The sequence below is a fragment of the Patiria miniata genome, unplaced genomic scaffold, assembly GCF_015706575.1.
Source record: "Patiria miniata isolate m_02_andy unplaced genomic scaffold, ASM1570657v1 HiC_scaffold_13, whole genome shotgun sequence".
NCBI lineage: Eukaryota > Metazoa > Echinodermata > Asteroidea > Valvatida > Asterinidae > Patiria > Patiria miniata.
In genome coordinates, this window is record NW_024037051.1 from 1,256,701 (window position 1) to 1,274,054 (window position 17,354).

The 17,354-nt window shown below is 41.3% G+C and overlaps 1 protein-coding gene and 1 pseudogene across 1 annotated transcript; both read left to right on the forward strand.

Annotated features, from left to right (window-relative positions):
- Positions 1 to 3,216: 3,216 nt before the first annotated feature.
- Positions 3,217 to 10,242, forward strand: LOC119721466 (probable indole-3-acetic acid-amido synthetase GH3.9). Its single transcript, XM_038191548.1, has 8 exons — positions 3,217 to 3,245; positions 5,933 to 6,066; positions 6,577 to 7,602; positions 7,823 to 7,961; positions 8,472 to 8,636; positions 9,420 to 9,568; positions 9,692 to 9,771; positions 10,015 to 10,242. Exons 1-8 carry the CDS (start codon positions 3,217 to 3,219, stop codon positions 10,240 to 10,242), a joined length of 1,950 nt encoding a protein of 649 aa, XP_038047476.1.
- Positions 10,243 to 12,658: 2,416 nt separating this feature from the next.
- On the forward strand, positions 12,659 to 16,808 carry LOC119721467 (annotated as a pseudogene).
- Positions 16,809 to 17,354: the final 546 nt, after the last annotated feature.

Below are 17,354 nucleotides of genomic sequence, written 5' to 3' on the forward strand. Positions count from 1 at the left end.
AGGGAAGATACAACATTGGCAAACATCAAAAAACAAAATGACCAAATTATCACGAAATACCTTACTGAATTGTTAGAGATTGACAGTCTAAAGCATCCTGTAAAATCATGGCTCCTGGTGTGCTGACATTTTCATGACATTTTCATGACATTTTCATGAAAAACTGTATTTTTCCAAGGCTGGTCGGCTGGTCGGCCATTAACAAAGGTTAATGATGGTTTTATCAATTTCTTGGTTTATTCATGTTTTTAACTGACGATGATCGCAGAAAAAAATTGAGTCCTCCCAATCAACAAATCATAAGGACAATAGTAGCAAGTAGCAAAGATATGTCGAGATTATAATTGTAATAATATTAACAACATATCTACTACTCTGCATATTGATTGCGACATTTCGTTGTTTAATGTCACTTATTTAATAATCAGTTGTATATTTACACATTTTAATGCTTCATTTTTGCGTGTAATTTTTTCGATCATACTTTTATCTAATCTCCCTTGTTTTTGTTGGGCAGTGAGTTTTATCGTGTTAATTTTACAATTTTATTTTTATTTCATTTCATTTTATTTCTTTAGTTAAATATTTTTACACTCGTATATTAGGCTTTTCAGTTCCTTATTGTACTCCTACTTCAGTTTATTTTCGAATTTCAAAATTGTTTAAATGTTTAATTTTTCTTTTAAATTTTACATTTTAAATAGTGTTCTTTCTCATTTACAGTTTAATATAGTTATTTTAAGCTTTTATGTATATATATTTTCTATCAGGGAAGTGGTTCCAGATAGACTGTACAGTCTTTTTCACAACCCCTGACCTATTTAGAAATATGTTATAGGATACTAATTGCATCGCGTGCGATATCAACGTACATGTACACTGTGTACGTACGTATGCCAACGGAGCTTTACGAGATTTGTGCAAATATAAATACGACCATGCACAGAGCATAGGTAATTTGAAGTTCAAATTAAATATAGTCTCACTGAAAATTTTAATCAGTAACAATTAGCATATATACATCCTGCTGACCAATGAGGGAGTTGGTGATGTCTGACTGGCAGCGGGCAGGGGCCAATCACAAACAGGGGCCGAGTTTTTTAGTCACTGCTTGGGAAATCGATGGCGAGTTTTTAAAGCAGGAACGGCCTCTATATTCTCACAACGACCAAAGCTCATATTCAACTTCAGACGACAAACGGAGAAAACTGTCAAGAAGAGCAAGATTGAAAAGTGAGTTTTTTTGCGGTACGTTTAAACACTACGAATCACATCTGAAACCTTTTAAAGGCGTGCGATTTGCTTAACGCCAACAATAGTGTTTGAAGCAGAAAATTGCTAGTTATAATTATCGGTGGTTTTAGGATTCTGGTCACGGCCAGATATCTTTCTTAAGTAAACATTATCTTTGGGAGCGTTTTGCGAATTGCAGACGCTTCATGGTTTTAAAAATCCTGAAAATGGTTGTCTAGGAGACACGATTGCAGTCAGCCAAACCTTGTTACACTCTACTTCGTATACGTTTTGCGTTTCCAAAGGCCAAACTGTAGTTCTAACCTTTTGAATATTGAACATAAAAACAACACAAACGGTCTTTCACGGCAGTGTGTTTAAAGGTAATCTACAACATTTGCAAACAATACGAAACCAAACTACCAAATTATTTTGAAACACCTAATTTGACTGTAAGTAAATAATAGTACAGTCTTACGCATTGCAGGTGTACAGTACGCGCGCATCATGTGCCAACAAAGTGTTGTGCAGTAATTTGGTGATCGGACAATGGTCGGGATTTATCTTCTTTCTTCCTTTCTTTTTTCCCCCGGACAATAATTTTCCGCGGGTTTTCTTCTGACCGGTATTACTTGAAAATTTGAACCAACATCAACCCTGAGCCACAGGTTTGCGTATTACTCTGACGTCATGATGACGTCATTTAGTGAAAGAGCGACACATATTCTTCCGCTTATAACTCGAGAACAAAATGATCAATCATCTTCGTACCATGCAGTCTGATAGAGCATACCTTGATGATTTGTTTTGGTCGTGTACTGGAATCGCTTGATCTTTCTTTCTGGGGGTAGCTACCGGAAGATCAAAGGTAGGTGAATTCAAAATGCAAACAGAATCCTTAAAATAAAAAAGAAGTTCTTCCAATTGTTAACGCGATGACGATAAAACTTGGTATTTAAAATTGATTTATTCAGCCGATGATTAAAAACTATCACAGGAATTTTGCTGATTTGAAAATGTATGAATTTAAACCCTGGTCCATTTTGAATTATACGTTTACAAGGAAACAGGCTAGAGTAACGTTCCCATTTTGTGTAGTGTTGCAGGCTAGACATTGCCTCAGGCAATGTATTCTTATTTCCAGCCGCAAAGCCATTTGACATTTACTATCGGCGTTACCAGCAGTACAATGAGGATCACATTTTCGTTTCGTGTTGGTTTCTTCTTTCTGTCTTTTTTTCTGGCCAATACTTCTCCGCAGCTTTTCTTTCAAACGGACAACGCATACAACAGAAACTCGGTGTTTACATTAAGCTTGATCGCAAGATATAGTGTGGCGTCATTATGACGTCATCTTACATAAAATTATATTTAAAAAATACAGATTGTTATAATAACTCATGTACCGAACCAAGAGTCATTTTAACATTTTGTGATCCGATGCAACAAAGTACAAGCGATATAAGGTTCAAAATTGACAAAATACTTTCATTTATACATTTTGAACTGATCTGAGTAGCCTGTTCTTTTTAGTGAGGTGGTAGATATTGTCTTTGAAAAAAAAATCTTTATTTTTCAGTGTAGTGATAACTGAATATAACTTTTATTATTAAAACATTATTATCAACAAAACTAATTATTCAAATGTTCAATGCGGAAACTTCGACCTTTAGGTGGTCGTACCCTCACGTTTGCCTATCATATCTTAATGCAGGCAATTATGTGATACCCATTATGTAGCACCTTTATAAGGGTTTACAAGGTGCTGCGGTGCATATTGCAGTCACTGCCAGAAACACCGGCGGGCTAACCCCTTCTGCGATAAGTGCATTACACAACACACGGGACCCACGGCTTTACGTCCCATCCAAAGGACGAAGCAAAAATGGTAAAGTGCCTTGCTCAAGAGCACAAGCACCTTGTTCCCAGTCAGGATTCGAACCCACATACCACGGGACACGAGTCGAACGAACACCGTAACCAATGGACCACAGCACCCCACAACTTAACAGGTATACTCCCGCAGCAAATGTGTTGACGTTCTAATTTGCTGCCGAACCCGAACCCAGCCAATATGTTCGGATAAACATTGCCGAACCGAAACCGAAACCGAACCTAAACCAAGTGAGGGTTCAATATCAGATAGAAATTTTACTTTTCATCCAGATCGTAAGCAAATCTAAGTACCTCGATCTTAATCCTCGATCTCTACTAGTAAAGTAGTATCTCTTGTATCTATAAATCTAATGTTTTTGTTGGGTTGTAGTTGAATGAAAAACGTGGATGCATGGCGGTCATGAATGTTCGTGTTGCATGGATTTTTGGACACAGACGTGAAGTCAGTTCATATATTTATTGTTGATCAAAATGTCACACCAAGCGTCACGTTTTTAATTTTTCCTTTCTCTCGTTCTCTGTCTTCTCTCTCTATCCCCGGTCGAGGTGAAGAGGTCAATGTGCGCAAAGACAAGTCTTAATGCCAGCCCCGGATAATCTTTAGTCGGCATTCATGGCATGGTATCAATCTGGGCCACCAAAAATGTGTTGAATGTGTGTTCCTTCAACACCTTTACCATTTACTCAAAATAGAGAAATCTATTGCAGTGTTTTTTAATTCTTGTAATTCTTGTAAAACTAATACTTAACAAAACATAATTGAAAACCACTGTAAATATGTTTTTCTCTTGTCGAGCATGTCTGTACCATTTTTGTGTCTTTGAACAGTATAAAAACCAACGGTTGTCGGAAATTTGAAAAAGAATGGCTGCCATCTTGAAAATAAAAAGTAAAAATATAAAGCCATGCAACCTCCATTTTTCCCCCAAAAATGTAGTTTTTTTTTACTGGGCCTTATTTGGAGAAGCATATGTTGCATTATTTTGTAGAAAATACCTTTTTTTTTTTAATTTCTGCAAATGCAGCATATGCTTGTCATTTAAAGGAATTTTTATCCTTTTTTTGTTTTTGCATGGGCATAATAAAGTTCTGCTCTGAGCTAAATAATTATAATTTCGTACAGTGAAGCCACAAACCATTATTTGTTCGTTAGCTCAGAACAGAACTTCAGTATGCCCATGCAAAAACAAAAAAGTCATAAATATTTATTTCAGACGATGAGCATTTTGCCGCATAAACTCCAAGGACGTTACAGGTTCCGTCAAACTCCATATTGAGGTCTACTGATGCTGTTTTTTTTTGAGTAGCCACAGGCCTTATGTGCAGGACCAGAAGTGCGATTCAAAAAATCAGATTATCTTGCATAATTACATGTCGAGAACATAGGGAATTAACATCATTTGCTGTTGCTGTAATTTTCGGAAATGGATAGATAGACAGAAATACATAGCAAATATGGTTACACTGTCTCTTTTGACGTTTTGGGTTCGTAGATGCTATAAAAACCAATAAAAACAATCAGTTTCCTGTAGTCTGGTTCCCTGACTCCATTTAAGATGAAACGGAGCAATTCATAGACATTTGGGAGTTGTAAGGTCTGGGAACCAGTCTAGCTGGCTTGTATCCGTTCATAGATGTTTAATCGATTGCAAACAAATGCGGACTAACTAGATATTGTCAATTGGGGACAGTATTTGCAAAAAAGCCAGTTTTTTTTTCCAACGCTGTTCGGCCGACCAGCCTTGGAAATTGATACAAAAATAGCTAAAGTATTGTGTTATAAGGAAATGTAATTTTAAGGCGCGAGCTTTCGGCCTATTTCCCACGTTGCTGGAAAAAACTTTCGAATTTGAAGTTAATTTGATAAAGCTCGCGGCCAACGGAATGCGACTGGCAAAGTGACCACCATTGGATTGAGATGAAAGGCAACCAATGTCACATGCGAAGAGGTGGTAATGGGGCGAAGTGGTTATTTTTCCGATCTAGGCTGTTACGCCCAACGTTCCAAATATTCTAAGGAAGTATGTAGTCTTTCCAAGCCAATTACCCCAAAAAACCTTCAATAAATATTTCACATTATCAAAACGGGAGGTAGTTGAGCAGCCAAAACAGACTAGCCTAGCTCAGTGCCGCACCCAAGGGGGGGGGGGGGGGGGGCCTCGGGGGGCTCGAGCCCCCCACCAAGGGGTTGTTTCGTCTTTTTTTTTTAAATTTAATCCCACGATTTGACCTTGGTGATATGTATTAGGTCAATTTTCGAGTAGTATAATAGGGGTGTAAGTGGTGCCACCAACGTCAATATAGTCTGCCCCCATTAAAAAAAACCCAATGGGTGGGCCACTGGCTAGTACTAGCAGCAGACGAGTTTGGGGGTGCAGAAATGGACTCGTGAACCTTCCAAGGTGTATAAAGCTTATTTCATCATCTTTCATTTTCCGGTGTTTTTTTTTTTTGGGGGGGAACCGATGACTTTCGGGAGAAAATTCTATCTAGTTGATCACCCCTATAAAAGCATTCCTCAAGTCTATCGCCATTTTGGAGATAAACGCCTACGCTCCATTGCAAAATAGAGCCGTTCCAGGCCAAATTGCTTACAAATTTTACAGTAATGCTACCCGACTATAATGAATAGAGACGTTCTTATGAATAGAACAGCAAATTGGGAACAATCTCATACGTGTTAACTGTGCCGTGTGTTTTGATAAGTATACATCGACGCCACTTACTAAGTATGTTGGATCACAGCAGGCATAACGGATTCCAAAGTGGAAGATTCAAAAGACCCGACACGCCCACTCTGAAGTCTTATAATCAAAATGGCGGTAAAGTGGAATTTTCGCTGTGCATGCTGGGGGTTCATCTCGTCGCTCCTAGCTTCGGTCCTTCTCAACTGTTGCTTTTCTCCTCAGTCTCATCTCGCCTTCCGAGTCATAGCAGGTGAGTTGTTGCTTTTATTGACAAACAAAAATCCTTTTTTAGGGGTAAAGTTGCAACTTTCTAAATTGTATATGGAACCTATACCAAGACGTATTACGTGGGATAAGTGTGTCTCCATCTTATTTCAAACGAGACCCACTCTATGGGCTCATTTGCTATATTATAAAATAATTATGAAGAGAACAGAAATTTACGGATAGCTGAAATAACGACTGTACAGCCAATGGTCTTATTAACATAGTTGCCTGCGGGCCAGGCTTATGTCCTCTTTGTACCAATCTCATCACTGACTGACCCACTGACTTACACACTCTCACGTATGGCTTAGCCTGGTTGTTCGCCGGTAAAGAGAGCCGGTCATTGCTCAATCCGACCAATTGTGTATGTACGCCACATGCATGAAAGACTTCCATGCAGTGAATGGCCAATCTGAATCAACTAAATCCGTCCTGTTACCAGTTTTACCAGGCTTGCCTGACTGACTCCTATGAATCCATTTCATTGCATCAGGCGCTGCAGCAGTGCTGATTGGCATCTCATCTCTGATTGCCTTCCACATCTCGACTCTACGATGCTCTGAGAGCCACACACTCATAACCCTACTCATGTCCTACAAGTGGCACCAGGGTGAACGTCTAAGCACGCCCTCCATCTTGGCAAAGGCCACTGACATGTGGAAACGTCCCCGTGAAGCCCAGGAAGATCTGATAAGGGAGCTGACCAGGCGACATGCCAAGACGGAGTACGGGCGCAAGAACCGTCTTTGGGAGATCCGATCGGTGGAAGACCTCCGCAAGAAGCATCCTCTCACCACGTACGATCACTATAGTGACTACATCCAGCGGCTGGCAGACGGAGAAGAAGGCGTTTTCCTTGACGAGGATCCCATGCGATTCGGCGTCACATCGGGAACCACCGGAGCCGGGAAGAAAATACCACTGGTTTCTTTTGGGCTGGAGGGAGATGCACTTTGCAGCCAGATCAAGCGCTTGGCTTTGTACCAGGGTGCTCAACGGCCAAGCCCTGTACAGAAACGCTGTTTCGTCTACATCCATCCCAAAATCTCTCTCACCAAAACTGGCCGTGTCATTTCTCCGTACATGTTCATCAAACAGGAGGACACTAAGCGTTTATCGGAGCTCAGCTCTCCTCCACCGGCCTTCACTATCACAAATGAGCCTTCTGCCGCCTACGTTCACATGCTGTTCGCAATTGCTGACACCAATCTCGCCCTCCTGTCTACCGTGCTTACTCCCCAAATGTACCGAGCTCTGAAGTGTCTAGAGGCCAAATGGCAAGTAATGCTGGAGGATCTATCGACCGGGCAGATCAATGCTAAGATCCCTCTAGACCCTGATACACGCCGGTCTCTCCAAGGCTATCTGAGACCGAACAAGGCCCGCGTATCCCAGTTGAGAAGCGAATTCGAGAAAGGGTTTCATGGCATTTTGAAGAGAATCTGGCCTCATCTGATCGCCATTGAAGCAATCGACATCGCGGGTTTCAAGAAGAAAATTGAAGAAACATATACTGATGGTAAGGGTTAATTTGAACCTAAATCTCATCGTGCGCCTTAAATACGATCTGCGTAAGCACTGTGAAAGAACCTGAGCAAAACAGAATCAAATCATTATCCTCGTCCTACTAAAAAAAAGAAAAAAAAGGAAACTCTGTCAAGTGTCGTAAGCCATCTTGATCTATCCACTTGTCTAAAACATGATTCGTAATAACTTACCACTGGTCATGTCTTGGCTAGGAGTTCCATACTTCAATTGGGCATATGGCGGCACAGAGGTAGGCCAGCTGGCGATCAACATGTGGCTTCATGACAAAGAGGTTCGATACGCCATCTGTCCTCATATGGCCGTCGTAGAGTTCATCCCGGAGCAAAACAGGTGTGTGATAATCACAGAAGAAAAAAAAATGGTCCACTTTATTTTTGTTCCCCTTTTCGAATCCTTAGTTTCTTGAAATACTTACAGATTCCTTTGCCATGAAAGCAAACCCCCAAAATGGTCAATCTATTTAATTCCTTCTGTTATTTTTCCAGTTCAAATAATTGTTGTTATGGGTCGACTTCACAATCATTATGTAGTGATAATACACAAGGTCACTTTCCCATTGTGGTTTAATGTGAAAAGTGATTCCCATATTTCCTAGGTTTGCGACGTTGCTTATTTTGCTTGCATCGTGACATCCGGGCCGCAATCCCTGGCAACATGGCATTCGGATTTATGGCTTCTGACTAGTGCCTCTGAACAGTGGGAGATACTCTTGGGGGAAAATGGATAGCTTTGTAGGTACATGTAGAACGCCGATACGGTAATACGGAGGCTGCATGCCATGTCCAATTACCACTCTTGTCGATATCTTTGTTCAACTTGAGACCTTTTAATTTTGAACAGTTCGGATGAAGACCCAAAGACTCTGCTCATTGACGAGGTTGAGGTCGGTGGCAGATATGAACTGGTGTTGACCACGCGCTCCGGGCTATACCGTTATCGGAATGGAGATGTCATCCAGATTGTGGGATTCCACGAGAACTGCCCTGCCATGCGCATGCTCTACAGGTAAACAACAAAACCAAGTAATCCTAGAAAGTTGATGCCAGAGCGGGCAAAATTTAATTGATTCAGTATGGCTTTTCAATGGGAGTCTTTTCATGCATCTGGTCTATACAGGGTGAGTCAAAAACATGAAACCCAAATGTCGGGACTATTGTTTTAGTGAGGTTCTGCATGTAGCACTTTTAAAATCTAGGATGTTAAAGCCCAATTCATCAGCTTTCTTTTAGTTTAAAAATTATTCAAATCACGTATGTACTTTTGAAGTTACAGAATTTTAAACACAACCACCGTTTTAAAGTTCTGTCCACAAATCACACAGAAAGTGTGCTTTCTTTCAGCAAAACGAAAACAATTCACATCCCTTTGCGATTTGTTTTCATTTTGCTGAAAGAACACCTACCTTTTTGTGATCCGTGGACAGAACTTTAAAACGGTGGTTGTGTTTAAAAGCCCATAACTTGAACAGTACACAAGTGATTTGAATGATTCTTGTACTAAAAGAAAGCTTATGACTCGGGCTTTTATATCCTAGATTCTAAAAGTGCTACATTTAGAACTTCACTAAAGCAATGGTCCCGACATTTGGGTTTCGTTTTTTTTTTTTACTCACCCTGTATGATGGATATGCATTTTGTAAACCTATACCATAGGATTATATTATAATTGAAGTCCATCTGACAAGTGACAGTCAGTATTAAAGTCCGCGAGCTAGATAGGGACACTAGGCTAGGCCCTCTAGAACCAGCTAAAAGTTTGATCGCATTGTTTAATGACGCTCTTTTTCAGGTCAGGAGAATATCTTAATTTAGTCTACGAGAAAGTGAACACCCAAGTTGTTGACGCTGCCATAAAGAACACCATTCAAGGCTGGCCAGGAATTCAACTAGTGGATTGGACATGCGCAGAGAGCCCAGTTTACGATCCTGAAAGTTCAGGTAAGCTATATTTAAAAACTACTTTGAATCACCAGATTTTGAAAATGCTGCAACAAACACTGAGGAGCGATTTAATGACGCGATAACTTTCCTTTTCTTTTCTGGCCTTTTGTTTCGGCACAGAACTATACTACATTGTATTTCTTGAGGTCGATCCTGGCAAGAGGGAGCTGAATGACGTCACGGCAGAGCAAATGTCAAAGGTAATTAAGTCAACTCCAAAGTTAGAGAAGTTTCACAAATAGTTACGAGCTTTGAATATTCTGGATTTATAAAGGGAGTTTGTTTTCCTTCGTATGAGATTATGACATAGGCCTACTATGCACAGGTTCTTTAAAGTAAAAGCCAGTAATGTGTCGGAAAGGCTGTCGGAAATACATGTTTAACATATCAACAGTTTTAGAGGTATCCTTCGGTAACGAGACTATTTTCATCGTTCATTTCAGTTTGATGAACATCTTCAGCAAGACCACGTCTACTACAGCGGCTTGCGGGAGTCTAATACCATCTCTCCATCCCGGGTGAAATTTGTGAGGCCAGGTACCTTTCTGGAGCTAAGGGACTTCAGGGTGAACAAAACTACAGCTTCTGTCATGCAGTACAAGACGCCTCGTAAATTGAGGACGCGAGAGCACGTGATTTGGCTGATGGAGAGAGTGATCGAGACCAATTAGGGAGACTATTGCAAAAAGTCAAAAAGCTAGTTATCATCTCGCACACCACTTAGGAAAAAGGGATTTTTACTGATTAACATGTGAATGCTTATCATTTTTTTGATAAAATGGTCAATTTGGTATTTCAAGTGTGCATGCGTTAATTATAACGGATCATGGGTCATTCGGGATAACATACAGAAGTGATCTTCGAGACATGACAAGAAAGCTGTATCGGTTTCTTATGGTGCTTTCTGCAGTTCGGTCGTCTTTATCCTGGATGACCTTTGACCGGACCAACCACATGCACAAGAATGAAGTATTGTATGCCTAGTTTGGCTGATTTAGTGTTGAATGACGTCACAGCACGCATATGTACAAAATAAAGATGCGTCTTTTTACACGGCACGCCTACATTCCGTGAAAGAAAATCAGTCTAAATAATGACAATCTTACACTTCTTAATACTTTATCATTTTAAGTCTCCTCTTTCGATACGGTTTTTTTATATCAATACCGATACTTGAAATTGTTAACTTGTGGTTATATCTGATTCAAAAGTTTTGAAGAGACAACGAAGCTGATGACCTGCCATATCATAATGAGGAATATCCCCCACCTGTGACTCTTCAAGCTACGTACATCATGTTAAAGCACAAATCATTGGCTTTTCAATGATACCAAATCTATTTATATAGCGAAATTTATTCCAAAGATATGCCAGGAAATTCAACAGTGTCTCGCCGAACTTCGCCAACCTCATTTCGTGAAAAAAACCGGCTTTGAAAAAAAGAAAAGAAATACGCATTGCGCCGCCAACGGCAGTGGAAAACGTTATTTAGTTTCCAACTTTTGGGGGTATTGAACAAAAATGCATAGTGTGAATCTTGGATACCTTGGCTACTTAAAAATAAGAAAAAAAAACATATTGATTTTGCATGATTTTTCTAGTGCATCCAACTTCAGGCGTTGATTACTCAGAACATGGTTTTGGGGGACATTCCTCATTTTGCCACAGTAGGTTAAAAGGGTTAAGTGGGCACCCAAACCTTAGGCACCTTATTACTAATCTTGTCTCCCCCTCCATCGACTTCGGTTCATTCTTGAAGGTTTGGACGAAGCGCCCTGCAAGTCATTTGTCGTTGGGTGATAAGGAGCTGAAGCTATGTGCCACACTCCATGGTGTTTCAGGATCCTTAATTCCTCTGATTTGAACTGCGGACCATTGATACTAACAAGTTGCTTAGGGACAATGTGTTGGGCGTGAATGCCCCTTAGGAGATCAGTCGTCCAGCTTGATAGTGAAGTGGTTGTCTGGAAGAATTGAGGCCGTTTTGAATGTGCATCAACAGTTACCAGGATCGTCTGTCCTTAGAATAGGCCAGCGCAGTCGATGTGTATTCTCTGCCAGGGTTTCGCGGGCCATTACCCGTTTTGATATGGAGTAGAGCTTAAAAGGGCACTGCGTCCTGAAATCCCCGAAAATCTCATGCTTTGGATTGTTTACTTATCCTATTTCAAACATCTGGTTGAAAGGAAACCAATCTAATGTCTAACCATTTTCATAAATTGTTAAATGTGCCACGCAAAATTGAATAGCTCATGTACTAACATTTCGTTATTAAGAGTTAGAATGTCACATCTCTACCAAGAGAATTAACCGCAGTGTCAGAATGTTGATATTTTGCAAAAGCCTGTCAGCCGTTGATGATGGATCCAGAGTGTTCAGTTGCAAAGTGAAAGTTATAATGGATAAATAATTTGAAAAATTACCATCTAACATCGAAGTAAGTGCTATTTCATTATTGATTGTATGTGTATATATTTATGTGGGGAATCGATTATTTAAAACCGCTGCGTCCCAAAGGACGCCCTTCCTAACGACCACTGTTATTCCTTGCATGGACCGCACAATGAAAACCTTGACGAGCTGGAAGCAGGATTGTGCTCGGATTCAAAAACAGTGACCACTGCACTGTAGTATTCTCTTGCATTTAAACTCGAGGCAGTGGAATGTCTTTAATACCTGGTGGTTGGGGTTTGTTATTTCCTTCATATCGTAGAGAGTATGGAGACTCCCATTCATTAAATCAAATACTGAAGTAGAAGAAAATCTAAGTGGAAAGAGTGTCATTTACTGGTCAGTCCCAGGAAGAAGAAATTCTTCACACATGGTGACAAGCTACCATAATCACAAACCCAAGGGTTCGCACATCGCAGTTCCTTTCTTTTATTTTTTAGAAAACAAAAACAACTTTATTGTTGCAAACAACTCGTATTATCGTGTCTTCTGCATTCTCATCTACTTTTCTAATTGTTGAAGTTGTTTAGGATAAGGGAATGATATCAAAGGGCACGGTGAAGTAGCCTTATCGTGTGTACGGGTATTTGTTTTGATAAATGTACACACCGACGCCACCTAGGTCCTCCAGTCAAAATGGCGGTTACTTGGAATCTTCGCTGTGCATGCTGGGGTTTCATCTCCTCGCTCCTAGCTGCGGTCTTTCTCAGCTATTGCATGACTTCTCAATCCCATCTGGCCCTCCGAGTAACAGTAGGTGAGTTGTCGTTTCCAATGACTTTTCTTTTTTGGAGGGGGAGGGGATTAGGTTTCATTTTCCAAAGAATTAATGAAATCTATACTAGTCCATGTACGCCAGGCACAATCCCAACTGATTATCTGGGATAATTATGGCTCCACCTTAATCTCAAACAAACCCACTTTATCGGGTCAACAATAGAAATTTACCGTTGGCTGAAAATAATTACAACATCCAATGGTCTAGCTTGAATAGTTTTCCTGGACACAGAGGGTCAACCTAGCAGTGGCGTATCCTGGGGGGGGGGGGGGGGAGGAACTTTGCCCCCCCCCGGCGGATTTTTTTGACAATTGTTTTGTTTCAGCAATAATTTAAAAAAATGGTTAGAGAGTTCTGACATCAATGGTTCAACGTCCCCTATTGAGTGCAGAAACAGACTCAGCCATTCTGAAATCAGTTGAATAGAATTGTGGCCAGTTTTTACATCAGGCTCGACTGTTAGTGACGCATTGGGAGATACATATTAAGCAGCGCTATTTTGGTCTCGCAAACCCCTCTGGCGAAACTGAGTACGCTTGTAAAAAATGAGGTATTTATTCATGGACATCTACCCAACGGAAAACATATACCATAAAGAAAATGTGGTGATCGGGGCGAAATCATGCGCGGGTCGTTGCTGCACGTCGAATCGCTTATGCCAAAATACTACCAAATGCTGCCACTCTGAAATTACGGAGAGAATTTAATATACAAACGTCCCTATTATACAAACAAATTTTACTCACATGAATGACCTTGATCGATTAGGTGCTGCGGCAGTGCTGCTGGGCATCTCATCCCTGATTGCCTTCCACATCTCGACTCTACGATGCTCTGAGATTCACACCCTCACAACCCTACTCATGTCCTACAGGTGGCGCCAGGGTGAACGACTAGCCACGCCCTCCATCTTGGCAAAGATCAATCACATGTGGAAACATCCGCGAGAAGCCCAGGAAGATCTGATCCGGGAGCTGACCAGTCGACATGCCAAGACGGAGTACGGGCGCAAGAACCGTCTTGGGGAGATCCAATCAGTGGAAGACCTCCGCAAGAAGCATCCGCTCACCACGTACGATCACTACAGGGATTACATCCAGCGGCTGGCAGACGGAGAAGAAGGCGTCTTTCTTGACGAGGAGCCCGTGCGATTCGGCGTCACATCGGGAACCACCAGAGCCGGGAAGAAAATACCACTGGTTTCTTTTTGGCTAGAGGGAGATGCACTCTGCATGCAGATCAGGCGCTTGGCTTTGTACCAGGGTGCTCACCGGCCAAGCCCTGTACAGAAACGCCGTTTCTTCGACATCCATCCCAAAATCTCTCTCACCAAAACTGGCCGTGTCATTTCTCCGTACATGTTCATCAAACAGGAGGACACTATGCGTTTATCGGAGCTCAGCTCTCCTCCACCGGCCTTCACTATCACAAATGAGCCTTCTGCCGCCTACGTTCACATGCTGTTCGCGATTGCCGACACCAATCTCGCTCTCTTGTCTACCATGTTTACTCCCCAATTGTACCGAGCTCTAAAGTGTCTGGAGACCAACTGGCAAGCAATGTTAGATGATCTATCTACCGGGCAGATCAATGCTAAGATCCCTCTAGACCCTGATATACGCCGGTCAATCCAACGCTATCTCAGACTGGACAAGGCCCAAGTATTCAAGTTGAGAAGGGAATTCGAGAAAGGCTTCCATGGCATTTGAAGAGAATCTGGCCTCATCTGGTCGCCATTGAGGGAATCGACATCATGGGTTTCAAGAAGAAACTAGAAGAAAAATTTAGTTATGGTAAGAGTTAAATTGAATAGAAATCTGAAGAGTGTGTGCCTTAAATTCAATCTACGCAAGCACTATGAAACTACACATAAGAACCGGAGCCCAACAGAATCGATTCATGTATTGGTCCCACCAAAAAAGGGGAATACTAAGTGCCAAGTTAATATTTGCCATCTTCATTAATACAATTGTCTTAAAAAATGTATCGGTATTAAATAACCATTGATCTTGTCTTGGCTAGGTGTTCCTTGCTTCAGTTGGGGATACGGCGGCACAGAGGTAGGCCACCTCGCGATCAACATGTGGCTGCATGAGAAAGAGCTTCGATACGCTCCCTGCCCCCACATGGCTGTCTTGGAGTTTATCCCGGAGCAAAACAGGTGTGTGATTATTATAGAAGACAAAGTGGTCCACTTTACTTGTCCTCCCTTTTCTTATTCCTATTTTTTTTTTTTAATACCAAAAGATTACTTCATCATGGAAAGTTGTAATAAAAATCCGTATGGTATCTCTGAGTGATTCCCGTATTTCCTGTAAATTTGCGTTATTGTAAGCATCTTGACTTAGGGCGTGATCCCTAGGCACATGGCATATGGGTTTATGGCTTTTGAAAAGCGCCCTTTAACAAAACAAATTGACACAATTTAATTGGGAAACCAGCAAAATGGACAGCTCTGTTGGTAGGGCGCCGATACGGTAATCCGGAGGCCGCGTGTCCAAATGCCGCTATCTATTCGATTTCTTTGTTCAACCCATTCGGATTGATGGCTTCTGACTAGCGCCTCTGAACAGATACATTGACATATTAGGAAACCGGCCAAATGGATAGCTCTCTTGGTAAGGCGCCGATTTGGTAATCCGGAGGCTACATGTCCCATTACCTCTGTCTAGTCGATTTCTTTGTTCAACTTTTTAGTTTCTTTTGAACAGTTCGGATGAAGACCCAAAGACTCTTCTCATTGACGAGGTTGAGGTCGGTGGCAGATATGAACTGCTGTTGACCACGCGCTCCGGGCTATATCGTTATCGGAATGGAGATGTCATCCAGATTGTGGGATTCCACGAGAACTGTCCTGTCATGCGCATGCTCTACAGGTAAACAAAACCAAGACTATACGTAATCATAATAAAGCTGATGACAAAAAAAAAATTCAGAATGGCTTTTCACTGGAAGTCTGTTCATGCATCTGGTATACACAATGGACATGCATTCTGTAGTCCTATACGATATCACTATAGCTGGCCCTCTGGCACCAGCTAACAGTGCATCGCATTGTTTAATGACGCTCTTTTTCAGGTCAGGAGAATATCTTAATTTAGTCTACGAGAAAGTGAACACCCAAGTTGTTGACGCTGCCATAAAGAACACCATTCAAGGCTGGCCAGGAATTCAACTAGTGGATTGGACATGCGCAGAGAGCCCAATTTACGATCCTGAAAGTTCAGGTAAGCTTTATTTAAAAATCTACTCCGACTCCTAAAATACTAAAAATGCTGCAACAACCACTGAGCGGTTTTTTTTCTGTCTGACCTTTTGTTTCGTCACAGAGCTATACTACATCGTATTTCTTGAGGTCGATCCTGACAAGAGGGAGCTGAATGAAGTCACAGAAGAGCAAAGGTCAAAGGTAATTCAGTCAACTCTGAAGCGAATTTTCAAAGATAACCAACCTTACTTTTAGATGTACTAGTTACTAGTTTGTGTTGCTATATAACAGAAATATGACAATGCATAGGTTCTTTGAAATCACCGCGCGCAAGATGTCGCAAATACACGTACAACTATATCAATATTTTTGTAGAGCTACCCATTTGGTAACGAGACAAGTGTCCACTTTCATTTCAGTTTGATGAACATCTTCAGCAAGAACACGTCTACTACAGCGGCCTGCGGGTATCCAACACCATCTCCCCGGCCCAGCTGAAATCCGTGAGGACAGGTACGTTTCTGGAGCTAAGGGACTTTAGGGTGGCCATGACAACGGCTTCTGTCATGCAGTACAAGACGCCCCGTAAGCTGAGGACGCAGGAGCACGTGATTTGGATGATGGAGCGAGTGATTGAGATTAAATAAAGAGGTATAATTGTGAAAGCTTAAAAAGCTAGTTAGGCATGCATGTATATCTCGAACACTCGGGAAAAAGATATTCTGATTAATTAGCCAGCTGATGTGTATGTATTGTCTGGTCACACAAAATCTGCCCAAATGCCTCCTACATGGACTACAATAAATCAGAACAAAACCCCCCCACTTTTATAGGCAAGAACCGTCGACCCAAACCGATACTCGAGTAACAGAACTAATCTAATTTCGAAACCACACTTTATAATTGGTACTTTCTGAACGCTTGTGGGAAGCAACTGCCACAGAGGTTAACACTAAAATGACGTTTCGGTTATGAGAATAAATGGTTCGCTCTATAGGCTAATTGATAGACTTAAGTGTCCTTAAAACTGTAAACAATTGACAAAAATATTCAGGTCTGAACAGGTCTCCAAAAAGGTCTCGGCTGCTGTACCAAGTGCTTGTTTCCAAGGACCATGCATGTGTGTCTGTTGTTAAAGAGGTTGTGGAATGCTCGAAGACACTTCCGTCATTTTTCGGGTATATGTAGCCTAAGGTGTGATGAAATAAAACCGACTATTGTGTCTGTCATGAAATGAGTACATAAGGTACTTTTGAGAGCTGTTTTTTAGGTCCTGTTTCGACCCGAACGTGCAATTTGTGTAAAAGTCGTCGTTGGGGGCAGCAAACAAAACATATAGTAAATCG